Source organism: the organism of the source record quoted next, unplaced genomic scaffold (genome assembly GCF_019419815.1).
Source record: "Pyrus x bretschneideri cultivar Hongxiangsu unplaced genomic scaffold, Pyrus_bretschneideri_v1 Contig115, whole genome shotgun sequence".
Lineage (NCBI taxonomy): Eukaryota > Viridiplantae > Streptophyta > Magnoliopsida > Rosales > Rosaceae > Pyrus > Pyrus x bretschneideri.
In genome coordinates, this window is record NW_025999408.1 from 462801 (window position 1) to 482315 (window position 19515).

At 35.9% G+C, this 19515-nt stretch overlaps 1 protein-coding gene across 2 annotated transcripts; it reads left to right on the forward strand.

Moving 5' to 3' along the window:
* Positions 1-2768: 2768 nt before the first annotated feature.
* On the forward strand, positions 2769-9961 carry LOC103933374 (E3 ubiquitin-protein ligase MBR2). 2 transcript variants are annotated; one of them, XM_009343062.3, is made up of 6 exons: positions 2781-2989; positions 5161-6919; positions 8050-8100; positions 9036-9134; positions 9221-9364; positions 9480-9961. In XM_009343062.3, exons 2-6 carry the CDS (start codon positions 5267-5269, stop codon positions 9609-9611), a joined length of 2079 nt encoding a protein of 692 aa, XP_009341337.2. In that variant the 5' UTR covers positions 2781-2989; positions 5161-5266; the 3' UTR covers positions 9612-9961. The 2 variants fall into 2 exon arrangements, 1 of the variants encoding a protein (XP_009341337.2); XR_007255792.1 differs by lacking the exon at positions 9480-9961 and having other exon boundaries at positions 2769-2989; positions 8050-8080.
* The last annotated feature ends 9554 nt before the right edge of the window (positions 9962-19515 follow it).

Genomic DNA, 19515 nt, shown 5'->3' on the forward strand with positions numbered 1-19515 from the left:
ATATTGATAAACCGGTTTGTACTAGAAATTTCCCTTTAGATTCCATAGCGCAACATAGGAGCGTGCTGATACCGCGTTGTAGCCTATATTTAACTGAGGAAAAGAGAAGGGGTGCCTCAAAGAGAGAGAGGGAGAGGGAGAGGGGGAGAGAGAGAGAGAGAGTGAAGAGATTGCAGAATGCTTAGGGATTCTTGTATGTAGTCTTTCCTATGCAGTGCCTATATAGAAAGAATAACTAGAGCAATAGATAATTTAGAAACCAAATTTATCTAGGATTTACACAATCACAATTAAAGAAGTGAATTGTTACTAGCACTCTAAACTTTCTATATTTAAAAAGACAAATAAACTTGTGAAGAGTGTAAAATGAGATTTTTGGAGTGCTATTAATAGTTCCCTTAAAGAATAACATTTTTCACCTTATCGTTTTTTTTTTTGGGACAAAGGATAGGATAATCTACATTAAACTCGTCAAAACTGCAGAGAAGGAGATTTGAATATGAGACCAGGGGTGCAAGGGTGAACATTATTGGACCTTTGAAATGAAATTTTCATATTTTAAAATCTTTAATTTTTATACGTGAGCTATAAATGAAAACAAAAAACTGCTACTACCAAAGGCCACATATAGCAATCCAACTACTATTTTTTTTTCTTTCTTCGAGCTCTCATCAAAGGTTGCGCAGCCAACTCAAAATCTATAAAATCACATGGGAATATTTATACGAAGAAGTGTAGGATGATATATTTGGATTGCCAATAACAACACTTTATTCAATAAAAACAAATAACAACACTTTATCTAATATATATTTTTTTGAACAAGCAATATTATCTACACTAAGGGGGTAGGGAAGTGGGCTAAGCCTTACAATGGGTGGGCCATAATAATGTGGTTCAAATTCGCCTTTGGCGAAAATCGAATCTAAGACCTCTCACTTACAAGTGAAGATGAATACCACTAGATTATAGTTTAAGTGGCAACACTTTATTTAACTTAAACATGAAAAGATTATCAATAAATAAAAAATCCCTAATTTATATTTAGACAAACTTGAACTTGATTTTGCAAGCAAATTCAAACTTAAAAAAAAAAAAAACAAATAACCACTACTAAAAAATGCCACATTTAATAACCTAATTATCGTTTCTTTGTTATTTAAAGTAAAAATGAAAAAAAAAAAAAAAAAAAAACTAACCCCTTTATGTTAGGGAATGGATCTCCTTCCGGGCTTAAGAGGCTGAGCCTCTTGAGCAAATCACATACAAAATTCAACGGAAACAATTATTATAACTTTTAGAGGGGCCCCTGTTTGTAGTCGTTGGATCAAAATCCAACAACCCGTGTGATTTACTCAGGAGGCTCAGCTTCCTAAGCTCATGAAGAGATCTGTTCCCTTTATGTTAAGAGGGAATTGAACTTGGGTGGGCGCGGAAATAAAAACAGCACAATTTTTTTTAACAAATAATATTATCTATACTAAGAGAATGGGATGAGCTTAACCTCATAATAAGCTAGCAATAATGTAGTTCAAATTCATCTTTGATGAGAATCGAACCTAAGAACCAATTTAGCATACAAGATATATCCATAACTGTGAAGAACATTTGTGATTTACTCAGGAGGCTCAACCTTCTGAGCTCATGAGGAGATCTGTTCCCTTTATGTTAAGAGGGAATTGAACCTGGGTGGGCACGAAAATAAAAACAGCACAATTTTTTTTTTAACAAATAATATTATCTATACTAAGAGAATGAGATGAGCTTACCCTCATAATGAGCTAGCAATAATGTAGTTCAAATTCATCTTTGATGAGAATCGAACCTAAGAACCAATTTAGCATACAAGATATATCCATAACTGTGATGAACATTTGTTATTTATCTAAAACAAAAACAAATCCTTATACTTATATAAACCAACATAATTTTTTTTGGTGCCCCTCGTTTATTGGGGCGTCGAGTGGTCGCCTTGGTTGTCTTAAGCCAGGGTCAACTCTGCCACCCTATGAATGAATTCAAAGTTTGAGATTTTGTGTCTATGCACTACATAAATCTTGAAATTTTAAACTCATTCAACGGTGATAAATAAAATAATGAACATCACTGTCACTTGAGAATGGTGAACAAAAATATTCTCCAAAAAAAATACCTATGTAAACCATATAAGTTACAAGAGTAATGTTAGGTAGACTAAATTTGTAAACTAAATGACGTGTTTACCAAAATAAGCACTTTAATCAACACTTAAGTAACAATTCAATCATCATCTTGCACATCACTTTTTTTTTTTAACAAATGAAATTATCTACAATAAGGGGGAACGGGTGGGCTTAGCCTCAGAAATGAGGTAGCAATAATGTAATTCAAATTCGCATTTGGTGAAAATCGAACCTAAGACTTCTCACTTATAAGTGAAAAAGAATACTACTAGACCGTATTACTAAATAGCTCATAGTACTAAATGGCTCATCTTGCACGTCTTTTAATTTATAAAATTTAATCTAGACATTCATTTAATCTCTCTACCATTACCGAATTTATATATATACTTTAAATAGATAGTCCCTAACATCACCCTATTTAATTACATCACTCTTTTTCTCTCTCTAATACGTTTCTCTCTCTCTCTCTCATCTATCTAACGTTACCCTTTAACCCTTTCATTTGCATTGCTCTTCTCTCCCCTTAATCTCTCTCCTTAGTATTTCTCTCTCTAGTCTCTCTCCTTGAACTTTCTCTCTCTCTCTCTCTCTCTCTCTCTCTCTCTCATCCGTTGGGCTTTGTCGTATTTCGGTTATCTCTTTCGCAGTAAATTAATTTTATATTATAATATAAACCAGTATCTGAAGGAAGAAGAAATTTCAGCTGGACTCAGAACACACAGAAAGAGAGAGAGAGAGAGAGAGTGGGGAGACGTTTTCTCACCATACCATTTGATCCTGCCACTTCCATCTGTGATCTTTCATCCTCCTCAGTATCTCCTCCGGTAGTTCTTCTTCCTCATTCTTTACCACCATTAATTCCTTGGATTATCATCTTCCATTTTTTATTCAATTTTTTTTTTTTAATTTCTTTCTGTGGTTTTCATTTCTTCCGAATTGGAGAGAATTAGGAGGATCGGAACCGACCCAAATGACCATGATTTTAGTTGGTAATTGTGCGTTCTGGGTTTGGTTTGTTTTCCGGGGTTGGGTCGAATCATTTGAAAAGAAATCAATTTGGTCCGCTTTTTTGGCGAGAATTGCAAAGATCCTGGGTTGGGTATGCTGAAAATTCGAACCCAGTTGAAGAAATGGGTTGGGCGATTTATCCCAAGTTTCTCATTTGCAATTTTTATTATTGGGTTTTGTGAGCCGATCAATTACTTGGCTAGGCATATCATGGGTTGGAGGTTTTGCATTAGCAGCATTTACGATTACAGATGTTTAACGCTGTTTGCATTGTTGCTTTAAACATTTGATTGATTGCTATAATATCAGTTCTTGAATTTTAACTCACGGCTTTGTGGTATTTGATTTATGATTCTGTATCTCATTTCGGCTTACCAAATTGCCTTTCTCTTGTTTCTTTATGCTGTCGTGTTAACATTCCGTTGGGTATACAAAACACCCTGAATCACTGGAAAATCAATGTTCGTTGTAGTGGTAACAATTGTTCTTCATGTTGTGCGCACCACTTTGTTTTATATGGTGCATCGAAGTTATGTCATTACATAATTTGATATAAATAGTTGAGTGTAGTTGAATAGAGATGCCATTTGAGTGTAGGGATGCAATTGACAGTGTGAAAGTAGTGTGTGGTGTTCTGAAACTCTCCTTTATATAAGGATTTTTTCTCTCATCTTGCTTTTCCTGTGTTGAGCAATAAAAAAAAAGGAGGTCAATTTAACATGCATAAGTATCTTAATTACGACGGAAGTTGGATAAAGTAATTAGAACCTTTTGTAGATTTGGGTTTGGAGAGGCATTGATAATCTTAGATTGTTTAATGGTCTGAGTGAGTCTAATGACGTTGGAATAAGATTTTCATTATTAGTTAGACATAAGCAAGAGTGTTTAGAAATTAAGTTAAGTTCATTTGATTTAGTCTTTTTGATCAAATAGAGAGAGTTACTTCAGCTTGCCTGATTCCCGCCAAGCTGCAGTTGAGTGATCAGTTTCGCTAGAGTGTGACCAGATTGCAAATTGAGGCTGACTTAGTCTTATTGAGTTCAACCAGATTCTAACCTGCTCCGACCTATTCTTTTCATTAATTAAGTCTGCCTGAGTAAGCTTGAGAATAGGTGGGGTACGTGATTCTTGGTCTGATAGACAAAATTGAGGTGGTTATCCTTTTATGGTCAACCAGACCCAGTTCAACTTTATTTTGGTGCAAAACTGAATTGACTTGAGCACATTAATACTGTTTACTTAAAAAATTCACACTTGATTGTGTAAGAATCACAAGATTAAACTACTGAGTAAAAGTTCACATATTGGAGGTAAACTAGGCTGAGAGTTCTTAGACAAAACTTATAGGTTATGACATCCTAGAGGGAGAAGTTTGTCGATGTTCCAAGTTTGAAGCTGCTTGTTTAGTTTCTACCAAGTTACTAATGTGGATTAGAATTGATGGTCAACTGGCTTTTACTTGTAAAGTATAGTACTAGTTATATAAGGGTTTATAATGTTTTAGATATTTAAGATGCTATTTTGTAAGAGGGTTAGATTTCTGGCATATAAATTAATTAAGATTATCGATTGAGAATAAGTTGACTGTTCTCTGTGTTCTAATTGTCTTTTGATTCTTACTTTGTCCTACCCTCCCTTGTTGAACTTCTCATACTGTTTCATTTGAGGTGTATTTTGCTGTAATTGCTCTGCTAATCGTGAGCTTACATCTTCCTGAATGACCAATCTGCACGTCACTAGTCTCAGAACCATTGTTTCATGCACCTTCTTATTTTATTCATCATATTGATTTATTATTATTATTATTATTATTATTATATCAGTTTCCAGGGTCAGGGTTTTCAGTTGAAGGCATGCAGATAATGCAAAGAATTGATTTTATATCATCTTATTTCCATTAGTAAATCTGAATCCTATTTTATCTCTTGCTATATTATGTAAAAATGGATTTGAACTAATGTTTAAAATTTTGTTTTGTTACATTCAGGGTACCAGCATTGCGTTGATATTCCAGATCTTTCACACAAGTGTTTTATCTGAACCACCTGTGAATACCTTATAGTGTCTTCTGAGTCAGGCATTTGTTGACACTAATGCAAGGTCAAGGGAGTGGTATTGATACTTTCCTTGAAATCACAGATGTTGGGCTTGGATCTCTCTCCAACAGCACTAGTATGAATCAGCAGACTTCTTTAAATAATATGCTAAATCCTGTTGAAAACCAGTTGTCAAGCTATATGATGACATCTGGTGAGATTCCGTGTTTAAATGCCTCTAGTAATGACACCCAGAACTTGAGTGGTTCAGGTGAACCTAGCTCAAGATTGAATCTACGAAACCCAGTGGACGATGATGGGATGAAAATGGAAGAAGGTTGGTCATCTCCGTATGGTGCTTGTCCTGTTATTGGTCAAAGTTCAGAAGAAAGACGAGTTGAACAAAATATCCTTTTTCCTGGGAGAGCTCGTATTGGACAAAGTGGCAATCAGATTCAAGGCGGGCCTTCTTTTTCTCAGGGCTCTCAAAATGCAAATATAAATTCTGCGTATGTGGGAAATGGTGGTAATAGTGCGCCTGGCATGGAAGCTGATATGTCAGGTGGATTAGAAACAGAACAGACATCTTCTGGCAGTGTTTCGCCTGATATTATTGAGACTTCATCCAGAAGCACTGATTTTCTGGTTGAGGAAAATGATGGTAATGCAGGTTCTTCTTTTGGAACTTGGGGCTTATCGTGCAAGCGAAAGGCCCTTGAGGGAACTTCAGGCCAGGGTTATGCTGGTGGAAGTTCTAGCTCCCTTCCACAAGCTGAAACTAGTGCATGGAATACTGGTCCTGCTCATTACAGTCCTAGTAATTTAAGTTTATCTACACCCTTGCGTAGTTCTCCTAGTGGGTGTCCTTCAGAACAAAGCTCAAGAACCAGGGTTGGTTTGAGACTTGGGACATCTGATACGTTTCCTTCATTAGGTGCAACAGGAAATGGAGCAAGCTCACTGCGGGAATTTTTTTGTAGGGGGGGTTGTCCTGGGCCTCAGCAAGAATCTGCTCCATCCAACTTATCATCACAAGGGAGATCAACAACTGCAGCTGCAACAAATTCGGTCGGTCCCCAAAGCCAGTTTCCTGCTATGCATATGAGTGGTTCGTCAGTAGACATGCTTCCTTTTCCTTGGACTGGTGCTTCCAGTTCAAGAGTGGGCAGCTTATCAAGTTCTCTTATGTCTGGATATAGAGGTGCTGAGTTAAGAGAAGAATCAAACTTAAGAAGCATTCCCAGAAACATTGTCGAGCATTCGACGTTTGCAACTGCTACTGATATGAGAAATTCAGCACAGGATCCCACAATTTGGAGTCTGGCCCCTGGAGAATTTAGCTCTTCTGTAGGTGCTCCTTCCTCTTCAACAATTGGCTCCAGTTCGGTCATTCGTTTTGTGCCTACTCCTGCATTGATCCGTGCCAATAACCCTCCTACCGAAAATCATCAAAGAACAATAGATTGGTCTTTGTTTCCTTCTGTTGATTCTCAACCCGGAGGTCATAGTCATTATAACCCAGTACCTTCAGGACCTGCTTCCTCACAAGATTCAGGAAGTTCTTCTGGATCTAATAACCAGGGTCGTCATCTACCACATCCTAGGTCAGCATTCTTGCTGGACAGACAAGGTGATGATGCTCTTAATATGCCCCAGTCACTGCGGGTATTGGCAGCCGACATCGAAGGGAGGCGCAGACTTATATCTGAGGTTTGTGTTTTTATTTCTTCTTCCCACTTTTCAAGTACACTCTCATCGTACATGTACTCTTTGGAGGGTGTATATCATGGATATTACATTTTTGGAATTAATTTTGCAATGGCTTTTCTCAGTTGCTTTTGTCATTTGGATTTTCAGATTTCAGAGTCTGACTATACATTTTTGAAATGTCTCTTAGTTACTGAAATCTTTCGCCCCATAAATTTTTTGCATGCTAAACTTGAATAAGAGTATTCACGCAAAAATTTCTCATTATAATATTGTACATATTCCCACAGTTGTTGATGGACAATAAAGGTATTAAGTTTCCACTTTTCAATTTGTGTTTCCTAAATAAGATACTTCTGCTGTGAAAGTGGTCCCTTTTCTTTTGAGGAGCTCTATTTCAACCTCCCAATCTACTTTACCCACCCGGTAACTTTTATTACAAATTTAGCATTTCACAAAATTACTTTAAAGGAGACCATTTACAAGAAGCCAGTACACATACTGGCCTTTTTTTTTGCTAAAGGCGAGCACTGTCATCTGCTATCAAGATAAAGTTTGAAGGTTACAAAAAGTGTTTATATGGTGGGTAGTTGAGTTGCTAAGTTAGAGATATTGTAGGAATAATGGGTAATTTAGTTAAAATAAAAATAGTATACAAAATTTTGTGGGGGTGGCAAAACAAGGTGGCTGGGTAAATAAATAGGGGTCATAACGGCGCCTCTCTTTTTCTTACGAGTATTATCTTTGAAGTAAGGTGAAACTCCCAGAGTGAATACGCACTGCATTGAGTGGGTACTAAATGGTGGCGTTAATGGTAAAATAACATTTTATGTGTTTATGGAGCTAATTCTAATTTGTACTGCTACATTAAAGCAGATTGTACTTATCTTTGGCCTCTGACTGGGAAAATTAAACTATTCTTTACTGTTTTGGTATTTTTGCACGTTAAGGATCAGTTTTATGGTTGGATATGGGGTTGAGTGGATTTATTTTGGATACCACTGAATGGTTCTTGCCTCTGACTAGTGATACGATGGCATTAGTGTTTCAAGTTTTGTTCTTCTATTTCCACTAGATTTTACAAAAGAATCATTCCCTCTGGAACTAACAATTATAATTTTCTCGTGTACCAGATTCGTCAAGTTTTGAATGCTATGCGCAGGGGTGAGAACTTACGCGTCGAGGTTTGCTATTGACCTCTACATTAATTCTGTTTGCTTTAACTTTTAGTTTATATGTTTTGTTGCAATTGCAAAAGGCTGTTTTAGTAGCTGGCTTAGGCTGACAGTCATTTTCTTTTGACAAGTACGGAAACATGGAGGTACAAGGTTGGATATCTTGGATGCAGCGGCTGTCATATTTTATGATTGATTTAAAATTAGATTTTCCATTCTCCATAAGTACATTTGAACTCCATAGAAGACACTGAGCTTCGTTTATGCCATTTCTGTGGCCAAATCTGGTGACAGTTTAGCTGCCACCATGTACACAAACTAGCTTGAGTAATGGGTACACTAGCTGTGACATGAAAAAAGCCCATTAGAAATGAATTTACTACAACAATTTCTACATAAACAGTCTTCTGATATGTTGTGAAGGTAGGCAGTTTATCATATATGCCCGTTTGCAATAGATCTGTCTGCTTTACTAAGTTAACATCCAAACGTAGCAAAAGTATGTCTTTAGAAGAAGGCAGCATGGAATACTGGTTATTCTACTGTTCAACGCCCCCAATTTTTTTGGTGCGGCACATTGGACATTGGTGTTTTGTGCATCAGCATAACATTACGACTTTTTCTTGAGTAAGAATATAAAATATCTGGATAATCAGTCATCTGCGATCTCCATGAAGTGGACTATAATTTGATGGGGTGGATTAAATGGTATGTGGGAAAACATTATCGAGTTGGGGAGCAAGATGAAAGTTATGGTTGTAAGAGCAGCATAATTAAGCTGCAAGCATCTGGGTATGTTTATGAGTAGGTACAGGCTTGATTGTTCTTTCTGTTAGTATCTACGGTTAAATACTTTTGTTGAACAATGGGAAAGGAGCTTGTCTTATTGCTGAATACAGCAGATTACATTTAGTTGACAATCAAGATTCATGTGGTGATGTCAGGATTATATGCTCTTTGACCCATTCATATATCATGGCATGGCTGAGATGCATGACAGGCACAGAGACATGCGCCTTGATGTTGATAACATGTCTTACGAGGTAAAACGGGGGCAAGTATTTTTCCATAGGTTTTTTTTTTTTCTCTGTTTCAGAGCAGTTCTAATAAGAGTACTTTTGGACAATAGGAACTGCTGGCATTGGGGGAACGTATAGGAGATGTTAGCACTGGACTGAGTGAGGAGACTATTATGAAGTGCATGAAACAGCGAAAATTTCTTGCTATTTCAGAAGAATCCCCAGCAGATATGGAACCGTGCTGTGTCTGTCAGGTATGAGCTATGTGACTATCTCTATCCGCACAAGAACACAGCTAGTTGCTTTCGCTTACTTCAAGCAGCTGATTTATTTATTCTTGTTCCCTTGTTTGAATCCTTATCATGGCAGGAGGTATATGCTGATGAGGATGCTATCGGCACGCTAGATTGTGGGCACGACTTCCACACCAGCTGCATCAAACAATGGCTAATGCAGAAGAATCTGTGCCCGATTTGTAAAACAACAGCCCTGCTTACTTGAAAGGGAAAACCATTGATGTCCAAGCCTGAAATTTGATTTTCTTGCTGCTGTATCATTAAACCCGAAAGTTGGGGGAGAATCTAGTCCTCCCTCCTTGTCTGAAACTAGCTTTATTTGTGCATGAACTGCATGGTTTCATAAAAAGCGGAAAGACCAGCCGTCACTGGAAAAAAATAAAAAGAAGAAACTTTGCTGCGTGGGTCATGAAGGGATTTATATATCAGCTGGCCAAGGGTACCTTTTTTATTTTTTTATTTTTTTTTTATTTATTTTTTATTTTTATCACTATGAGAATAATGAATGTATTTGAATAATGTTTCTGGATTTATGAAGCCTTTGCTGAATTGGAAGATTGACTGTTTCATGTTCATTGTTACTTGTCACATGCATTGATTTTACTGAACTTCAACGCATGATTATATTAGATTGTCGCCGCCGTCGCAATCTCATATTTTGTTCTCGTTTATGGTTAACCAAATTGTCGATTCGATCAGCTGATTTGTTGAATTTGAGTTTCAGAGATGGGTTCTCTCTCTCTCTCTCTGTGATTCATTGAGTTTGGAAATATGGTGCTACTTTGAAGCTGTGGTTGTCTGAAGAGGGAAGCATCTTTGGATGAATTATGATCTGGTTGGGAAGGCGGGAAGGCGGGAAGGCTTGAGTTTGGAACTAGAAATATCATCACGAATATAGTTTCTTACAAGTGATTTTTGTACGCCAATTTGTGCTCACATACGGCGTGGATAATTATGATATTTGAATTGAATAAATTAAAGTAGAATTAAGGGGCATAAATAAACAAGAATGTGCATAAAAAGAAAATGGTCGTGGAATTTTGTTTATAATTTTTTAACCTTAACCACGTTAAATTTTTGAGTATGTACAATTAGTATTACTAATCCATTATGTTATGCTACCGGATCAAGTCCATAATGTATCAATAATCATGTTATTTATTCATATTAACACGTAAACTTTTAATACCAAGTATCGATGACATTTAAAACATTTCTCATTGAGAACCTGGCGCTGCCTCGATCCAATGTGCATTACAATCCATGAGAACCCCTCCAACTGGCACAAATGCTGCTGCCGGAGCGCATAAAAATTGTCCGATCAGAAGGAGGAGGTTTGCTGCAGGCCCAAAAAAAAAACCTGATCTAAATTTCTCTCTTGTGGCCTTATCTCTTCACTCAGTAACTTCCATATGCACCAAGTACACAGAAAGAATTAATTATTTGTCTTTCACTGCCACTTCTTTTTCGATTTTATACCAAATACTGGTTGATTTAAATCTGATGTGAAACTTATTTTGGAAAACACCGCTTTCTGTTTGGTATTCAATTTGACAGTGTTTTAACTTTCAAAATAAATTGATAGCTATATCATTTTCAGTTTTTTATTTTTTATTTTTATTTTCAGTCACTTTTTCAAAAACAAAATAATTAGATTCGACAAGAAACCCAAACACACTCTAATGTTATTTATACATTCACTTTCACTTTCCACATACCCTTATTAATTTGTTGTCATTGATTTTCTTCAATTCATTAAATACAATGACCAAAAATTGAAAAGAGTGAGAAATAAAAATAAATATGAATAACACAAATGCCCATATCATATTGGATGGTTATGTCAGTGAGGTAAAGTAACCTAATTCTACGGTTTCTCCTGGTTTAATATGATTATACTTCCACCTTTTTTCCTCTAACTTTATCAACATAACCACAGAAGGAAGGAGAAGCTACCATCCATCCATACTCTATGGTTTTTGCTGCATGCCACTGTAGCTTTTTTACGTGTGGCGTGTGTAACACATCATACTTCGTTTATTTAGGGCCAAAAAATATGTTTGGTAACTAAAAAAATGGCGCTTATTTCCAAAAACGCGGATGGAAAAGTGAAAAAGCAGGAGTATGATTCTCTCTCTTTTTATTTTCATCTCCTTTTCTTATTTTCTCTTACACTTTACTTTTTGTCTATTGTGTTTATAAAAAAATCAATATAAGATGTTGATATGGCTTAGCCGTAACCGTTCAAGTAAGAGAGAAGGGATAGAGAGGGAAGGGGAGAGAAATTAAGAGAGGAGGGAATCCTACTCTAGAAAAGTGAAAGCAGCTATTCAAAAAGCAATTTTTAATTCTAAAACATGGGTGGACAGTCACCTTTTTTTTGGTTTGAAAAGTTAATTTCATTAATCTGATAGAAGATTATAGGCCAACACAAAGGAAGGGAAAATAACCCAAATACATTGGAGGGAAACATATACATAAAAGCTCAGCCCAATTAAATAAATTAAAACGAAAATCCAAATCCCTAATCTCCGATTGCAAAAAGCAGCATCTGTCGCCGTCATTGTCACGAAAGTCTTACCAGCAGCTATCGAAGCAGCAACACTAGAGAAAACGACCGAGTGGTGAAAACGACCAAGACATTAGAACACAAAAGTACCAAACCTGTAACTAGGAGCACACCACATCCATATTTCTTCACCAAAGACGTCGAACAAAAAGATAGTCACCAGATCCAAATTCCATTCACGAATCCCTGCAAATATATACAAACATAGTAGCACATGCATGGACAGAAGGTGAGGCTAAGAGGGTATGTAAAATACGCTTACTTTGGCTGAAACCACAGTACACTTGGCCTCGAGGAAAATCCGGCATGCTGGTTGGGAAAGGGACAGTGGGAGAGGGATAGTGAGGGAGGGAAATAAATCTAGCAACCATATTCGGCCCGAAGTCTATAGATCAGAGCAAAGGACGGGGTGGGGATGGTTTATGGAGAAGGGAAGCAGAGGGAAAAAGTGAGGGGAGATGGAGTTTTCGGTTTGGAAAAGAACAGCCAGAGGAGAGGGAGGGGTGGAGAGAAGGGACATGAAGTCCAAAAGTGAGACAAACTCATGAAAAAATTGAGACAAAGCTCAAGGAAAGTGAGACAAATCTCAAGGAAAAATTGAAAAAAAGAGAAGGAGATCAGGAGAAAGAGGGAAAGAGGAGAACAAGGAGATTTGGACAAGGGTAGCCACCAGCACCCAAGCCAAAGGCTAGGGCCGGCGGCAAGGATGTTTGCAAAGTTAGGAAACCAGAGAGAGTCTCATGCGTTTTTTGGACAGTCACCTTTTAATGAAAGTTTTTAAATGGCAATCCTACCTTCCCCTCCCACCTTCCCCTCCCTTTGGCAAGAGTATTGAATCCACCACAAATCTCTCCACCACATCTGCTGTCAAAACATGATCCCACCATTCTCTCCATATTATTTATGTAAATAATCAAGAGTTATTAGTTACCTTTTATGTTGTACAAAGTCAACTATAGATTTGTATATATCTTGTATCAATATGATAAGCAAATCATGAAATTCATTTGTAATACAAACGGCTTCTCCCTACTCTTCTCTGTCTGCCACTATCTATTTCTCTATACCCTTCTTCTTTTCGGCCCCTTCTGCTCCTCCCAAGTCATGAGCTTAGTCACTACTAAAGAATCAGACGGAAAAAGTTAAGATTCACGCGGAAAAAAAATGAAGAAGAATCAAACTTGCGTGCCATAAAGATGAGGAATGAGACAGAAACAATTGAGATTAAAAGCTTGCATGCCCCAAAGATGAAGAATCAGATACGGATCTTGAAATTCATGAAAAAGATGACCTGCATGCAGATCTTGCAATTCTCAAAGATGCAGACCTGCATGCCCTAGTGAATCAGTTGAAGAAGAAAAATCAACTGCCACCCGCCCACGGCCCATCCTATTCGAACCATTCACATCTTCCTCTGCGACCCGCCCACTCCATCCTTCGTGATCCATTCAAATGATGGATCTTGTAAGAAGGGAGAGAAAGAGCTAAGTGGTGGTGGTCAATGACGGAGCCACATAGAGCCCAGCAGTGGCCAGGCCTATCCTGGAATTTCAGCCATTTGTATGTACTTTATGCAAGTTTTTGCAGAATGCTCATTAATTAGTGGGATTTTGCAATTCCAAGCGTCCATGGTGCGAGACTTGCTGGTATGCTGCAATCTTTTAGATGTTTCTAAATTGAAAGAATAAAATTGCCCTTATAATTTGCCTTATTTTTTACCATATTAAACTAAGCTCTTTATTTATTTTATTATTAGTTTTTTAAAAGCCTTATGTTTTAACATATAAAAATCATACCCCTTTTTTAGCCATTTGTATAAAACAAAGGCTTATACAGTCTAGAGCAGAATCTTATTTTAAGTAACGACCTTAAATTTTTGTTCGAATGTAATTAATGCGTTAATTTTTTTTTTATCAAAGCTCATAAACAAATTTTGATTTATGATATAATCATTTCAATACTAGGTTTTTCATACAAAATTTAAAGCTCTACCATTCTTGTTTGATTAAAATTTTCCATGCCAAAACAAAATAAATAAATAAATAAAACTTTTAATTTTCTCCCATTAGTTATATTACAATCTTTCATATGACTTAAAGACTCCTCCAAATTTAGTATTCTGGCTCCGCCATTGGTGGTGGTGGTTGATATGAGGTTTAGGACTTGGCAGAGAGAGGCAGAGAGAAGTAACTAAACCCTTTCTTCTTTCCTTTCTAAAATAAAAATAGAAACAAGTTTTTATTTTAATCTTTGTTGGTCGTTGTCAATGAAATCAGTGCTCTGCACACCATGAGTAGCTTTGTTTAACAAACGATATTATTTGCACTTAGGAGTGAGACTTATTCCTTCATATTTGGCTCATTAATTAGGTTTCTTAAATACATTACATTAGGGTTTAGGATTTCTTAAATCAATCCCAAAATTAAGAGAAAAAAAAACATACATTGGACCATGAACAGATTCTATATTGTATTAAATCAGCCCAGATATAGTTACCTTGTTTGGTCAGATTTATATATAATGAAGCTGCCTAACAAATTAATAGAAAGTAACTCTTACCATATTTTTATCGGAAAAGTAGATTAGTGTGACGAATCCACTGATTCATTTTTTTTTTAAAAGAAAAAACACATGCAATTTCTTATTTCAATGGTTTTAGAAGGGTATGGGGAACTCAATTGTCACCTAGAGAATTGTTTGAGCAAAATGGAGACGTACGCATTAAACAAAGTACATTCGTATGGGCGTTTCTACCTTGAGCACCGATTTTTAAATTATGTAAAGTACAATTTGATGCAAGTGGTACGGTACGTGGTTGAGTTGCTTAATTTGACTTAAAAATCACATTTTCAATTAGAGTTGTTTTATTAACATCTCATAATTTATTGAATACACCCTATAATTGAAATTTTCTATATAATTCCAGTTTTACCCTTCTTTTTGTTAAATCCACCCAGCCCACCTTCCAAAAACAAAAACAAAACTCACAACCAACCACCCTATCACAACACCATGGCCGGTGACTCCATTGTGTCCTTCGAATCATCTGAACCTTTGGAAGAGGCAATAAAAGCATTGCCTGTACCCTGTTTTCTAAGGAGCTTTTTCTGTCGGTTTCTAGAAACTGTATTAGGAGTTCATTCCTAGCTAATTGCTTTTGATAATGATCTTGAAACTAAAATCATATCTTATTATCCAGATTTCATGCTACTACATTAGGGTTTGTTCTTATTTTGTACTTTTTCTTTTGGACAATATTCATATCCTTGCTTGGGAATTCCTGGTTGGACTTGGTATAGTTCTCAATTTGAAAATTGATATGAACATTCTCACATCCCAATCCGTATAGTAAGATATTGCTTATTTTGGGCGATGTCCTCACGGATTTGTTCTTGGGTTTCTGCACGAGAACTTCCTAGGAGGTCACACATCCTAGGATTGCTCTCGTCCAAACTCACTTAACTTCAGAGTTCTTATGAGATCCGAAACCAATGAGTTCCCAAAATGCATCTTGCTAGGAAGAGATGGGCATGTACATATAAGACCAGGGACCAAATTGTCACATCCCAACTTGACCCCGCTGTAGCACGATATTGTCCGCTATGGGCTTACCATTCCCTCAAGGTTTTGTTTTTGGGTTTCGGCATTAGAACTTCCTAGGGGGGTCACCCATCCTAGGATTGCTATCCCCAGACTCACTGAACTTTGAAGTTCTTATGGGGTCCGGAGCCAATGAGTTCCCAAAAGGTCTCGTGCTATAGGGAGCGGAACATGTACATATAAGGCATATCACCCCCTCTCTGTTGGTCGATGTGAGATCTTACATATAAGGCCATGGACCAACCCCCATCCCGCCGATGTGGGATCTTACACTTTCGACTTGGGAAAATTGGCTTAAAAGCTCCAGTTTCAACTCCCGGGTCCGGTGCTGGCGCCCTTCATTTACGATTTTTGCTAATTAATATATTCTTGGAAACGGCTTCTTTTCTTGTTGAATCTGTTGCTGCTTCGGATTGAACTTTTTTGAACTTATACGTTGCCACTGATAACAGGTAGAAAATGCCGAAGGTAATGACTAACCAAATGAAATACCCAGAAGGTTGGGAACAAATTGACCTACTCTTCGCGAGCTACAAACTAAAGACGAGAGAAAGTTTATTTTATTTTATTTTATTTTCCAGTGTCTTTATTACATGGTTTATTGAATTGAAAGAAAGTGTATGGTTAGACATTTTTATCCCAACTTGAATTGAGATTTGACAAAAATCAAATTTTTGGTTAAATTTGCTAATAATCTTCATGACAAGGATTTAAATCCTAACTTTTTAACCATAGTGCTATCTTTCAAATACCATATCACTATAGGGACATTAATCCGATTTGGCTTTGAATATGCAATGAATTTTTAACATTAATATCTTTTTTTTTTTTTTTTTAATTTTGCAAAATCATTTATTCTCTCCTTACCATCTGCTTTAGGAATCTTTTAGGCATTTCAAAAATGTAAAATGGGTAAAACAATATTAATTAATGAATTTTCTTATATAGATTTTAGTCACTGGATTTTTTTGAGTAAAAAATTTATGTAAGGTTTTATATAAAAAAATTGAAATTGAGAGTTCAAAGTCATATTTTCATAAGTATAAACTATGCAAGATTATCAACTACGAAAACAATACAAATTATGTAAGGTTATATCTGATGAAACAAATTAATGGAACTGAAACAAATGCTTTTGGCTTAATTACTTCTAGTGATTAACAACAAAAAACATAAAAAATTAATCTGTATACGTCGTAATCATGCTCTAAATGTTCATGAAGACTGAAGAGTGAAGCACTAACTATTATATAATATCTAATTACTTATAACGCACATATCATATAGGGATGGCTGAGCCAGTTAAGCAGAGTAGGATTAGGATTCTCTCCCGTTTTATTACCATCATCTTTTATCTTTTTCTCTCAGATTTTTTATTTTGTCTTTCTTTTTTTTATAAAAAAATAATATAAGATGTTAACGTGGCATATCGTGACCATTCAAATAAGATAAGAGAGAAGAAAAGAAAAAAAAAAAAAAAAAAAAGAGAATCCTACTGTAGAGTAACCTAATTGTGCAAATTCTGCAGTTTCTACCGGTAAATTATGACTACGCTTCCACTTTTTTCCTCAACTATATCATCATCACCATTATGAAGATGGAAGAAGAAGCTACCATCCATCCAGATGCGTTGTTTTTTGCTGCATGCAACTGTAGCTTTTTACGTGTTGCGTGAGTAAGACATCTTAGCTGCCTCTTGTCTTTCAGTTGCAGAGTTTTGATCCCTATAAATTTCAAAAGCACTACACGACAATCTCTTCCTGGTTTCCTAAGCAACAAAACTCCGTTTTCCTTCTCCTTCAAAAAAATAAAAATAAAAATAGAAACAGGTGCTTTTTTTCTTTGTTAGTCGTTGTCACTGAAATCAATGCTATGCTGATGATGAAAAATTCTTCATATTTTGGTTCCTTGGGTTCTTCAGTTGTGTATCTTCATATGGGTAGAGGCGGGTTTCTAAACTTGTATATAATACATTGGGGTTTAGGGTTTTTTAACGTGCACATATTAATGTTGCTCATTACTACAGTTTAATCGCATTCTTTTTAATGATATTCTTTTTATTTGAAATCGAGATGTTTTAAGTTTAAATTTCGTGAATACTAAGTTGGATACCAAATTATTTATTTACTCTGAAATATAATTATATAATTACACCTACAATAAAACCTCTGATCTATAGTAATTATCTATATAGAAATAACATTCTTACAGTTATAAAAATTTTCTGTCTAACTTGGACTAGTTTTGGATAAGAATAAACTTTGCATTGTAATAGGTCATCTTTCTATGTCTATTATTGAAGAATCTCACCTGCATGTAACGATAATTGTCAATTAATAAATACAAAAATATGCAATGTCACAAATAAAAGTTTACGATGAACTAAAATATTTCTCTTAATTATCTGGGATAATGAGTTATTTTTTAAAGTTGATACCACGTTGCAGATACGTAGTACCTCGTCAACATGGACAACTTCTTGGTGCAGCCATAATGTTTCTAGCTTCTCAATCATGTGTACAGAGAAACATTAAAGAGCACTACATACATACAAGCACTAGATTTTAAAGAGTTGATGCCTTTCTTTTTCTAATATTATATTTTGAAAACTGACACGCTCCACTAGTAGTTCTTTGCATCCATCTAATTTTCATTAAGGATAAGTCAAAAAATAATTTTCTTTTTAACTACACCTTTATTAAATAATAACCTTCTTAAAGTTATAAAATTGATTTAGTCCAACATTATGGCAATATAGAGGTTTTACTGTATTTCTAAAACCAAAATCAAGAGGAAAAACACATGTTGGGCCCTGACCAAGTTGGATTGTTTAAATTCGCCTAGATTTAGTTACGTTGTTGGGTTAGATTTATATATAATAAAGCTTCCTAAAACCCCTTATTATAACAGTCTCTGGACAAATTATTTACAGAAACTAATACTCTTACAATATTTTTAATAATAAGTCGAACGCAATCATTACATACTTTTGTAACGTTCGCATCTTTTCCAATTGATTATAGAGATAATCGGGTGAGCAAAATAGAGACGCATTAAACAAAGTGCATTTCTATGTGCGTACTTTGAGCACCGACCTATAAATTAGGTAAAGTATCCGCTTTCTGACAAAGGAAAACAGAAAATTTGATGGAAGTAGTACAAAGGTTGAGTTGCTTAATTTCAAAAATCACAATTTCGTTTAGACATATACAGTATTCAACTTAATCACTACTTCATTAGCTCATAACTAAGTGGTGGTTTCATATATGCTAATCCAAAGAGTATAAGTGGTCACTAGTAGTATCTTTTGGAGGCTACGATATCAAAACGACACGTAATTTTGAGTATCAAACAGTGCCGGATACACTGCCTTGTCTTCCGTCATTAATAAAATAAGACGTAGCTATCCTTACCGGTACTTACGTATAACAGACTTATGGTATATTGAAAGCGTTATTCTCATTCTGTCTTTTAAGGTATGTAAAATGATTTTAAAAACGTTATGTCCAGTACAGAACTACTATAACGGCGAATTCTTTTAAAGTAGTACGAGCAAAATCGTATCCCTGATTCAGAGACCCTATACCAATACCAATTACTAAGGATTGTTAATACATAGTTCCTATACCAATACCTACTCAGATTTGTTGAAAAATCCTAAAAGAAAAATGAGAAAATGGGTTTAATTTGAGGGCCGAGGGTAATTTGGTTTTGGGTATCAGGTGGTATTAGGGCAGATGGGGTCGGTGAGTGACCTTGTGGGGCCCTTGAATACGCATAGCCTAGGCTATCCGTTTTTGTTTTGACGCATAGTAACGGCATGGCAAAATGATTGTATTTTGGATTCATACTTTGCCAACCAAAAACATCTCTCTTACACACCCACACCCCCCTATTGCTTTGCCACCTTTTTAAACGCTTCCTCACCTCATCTCCATCT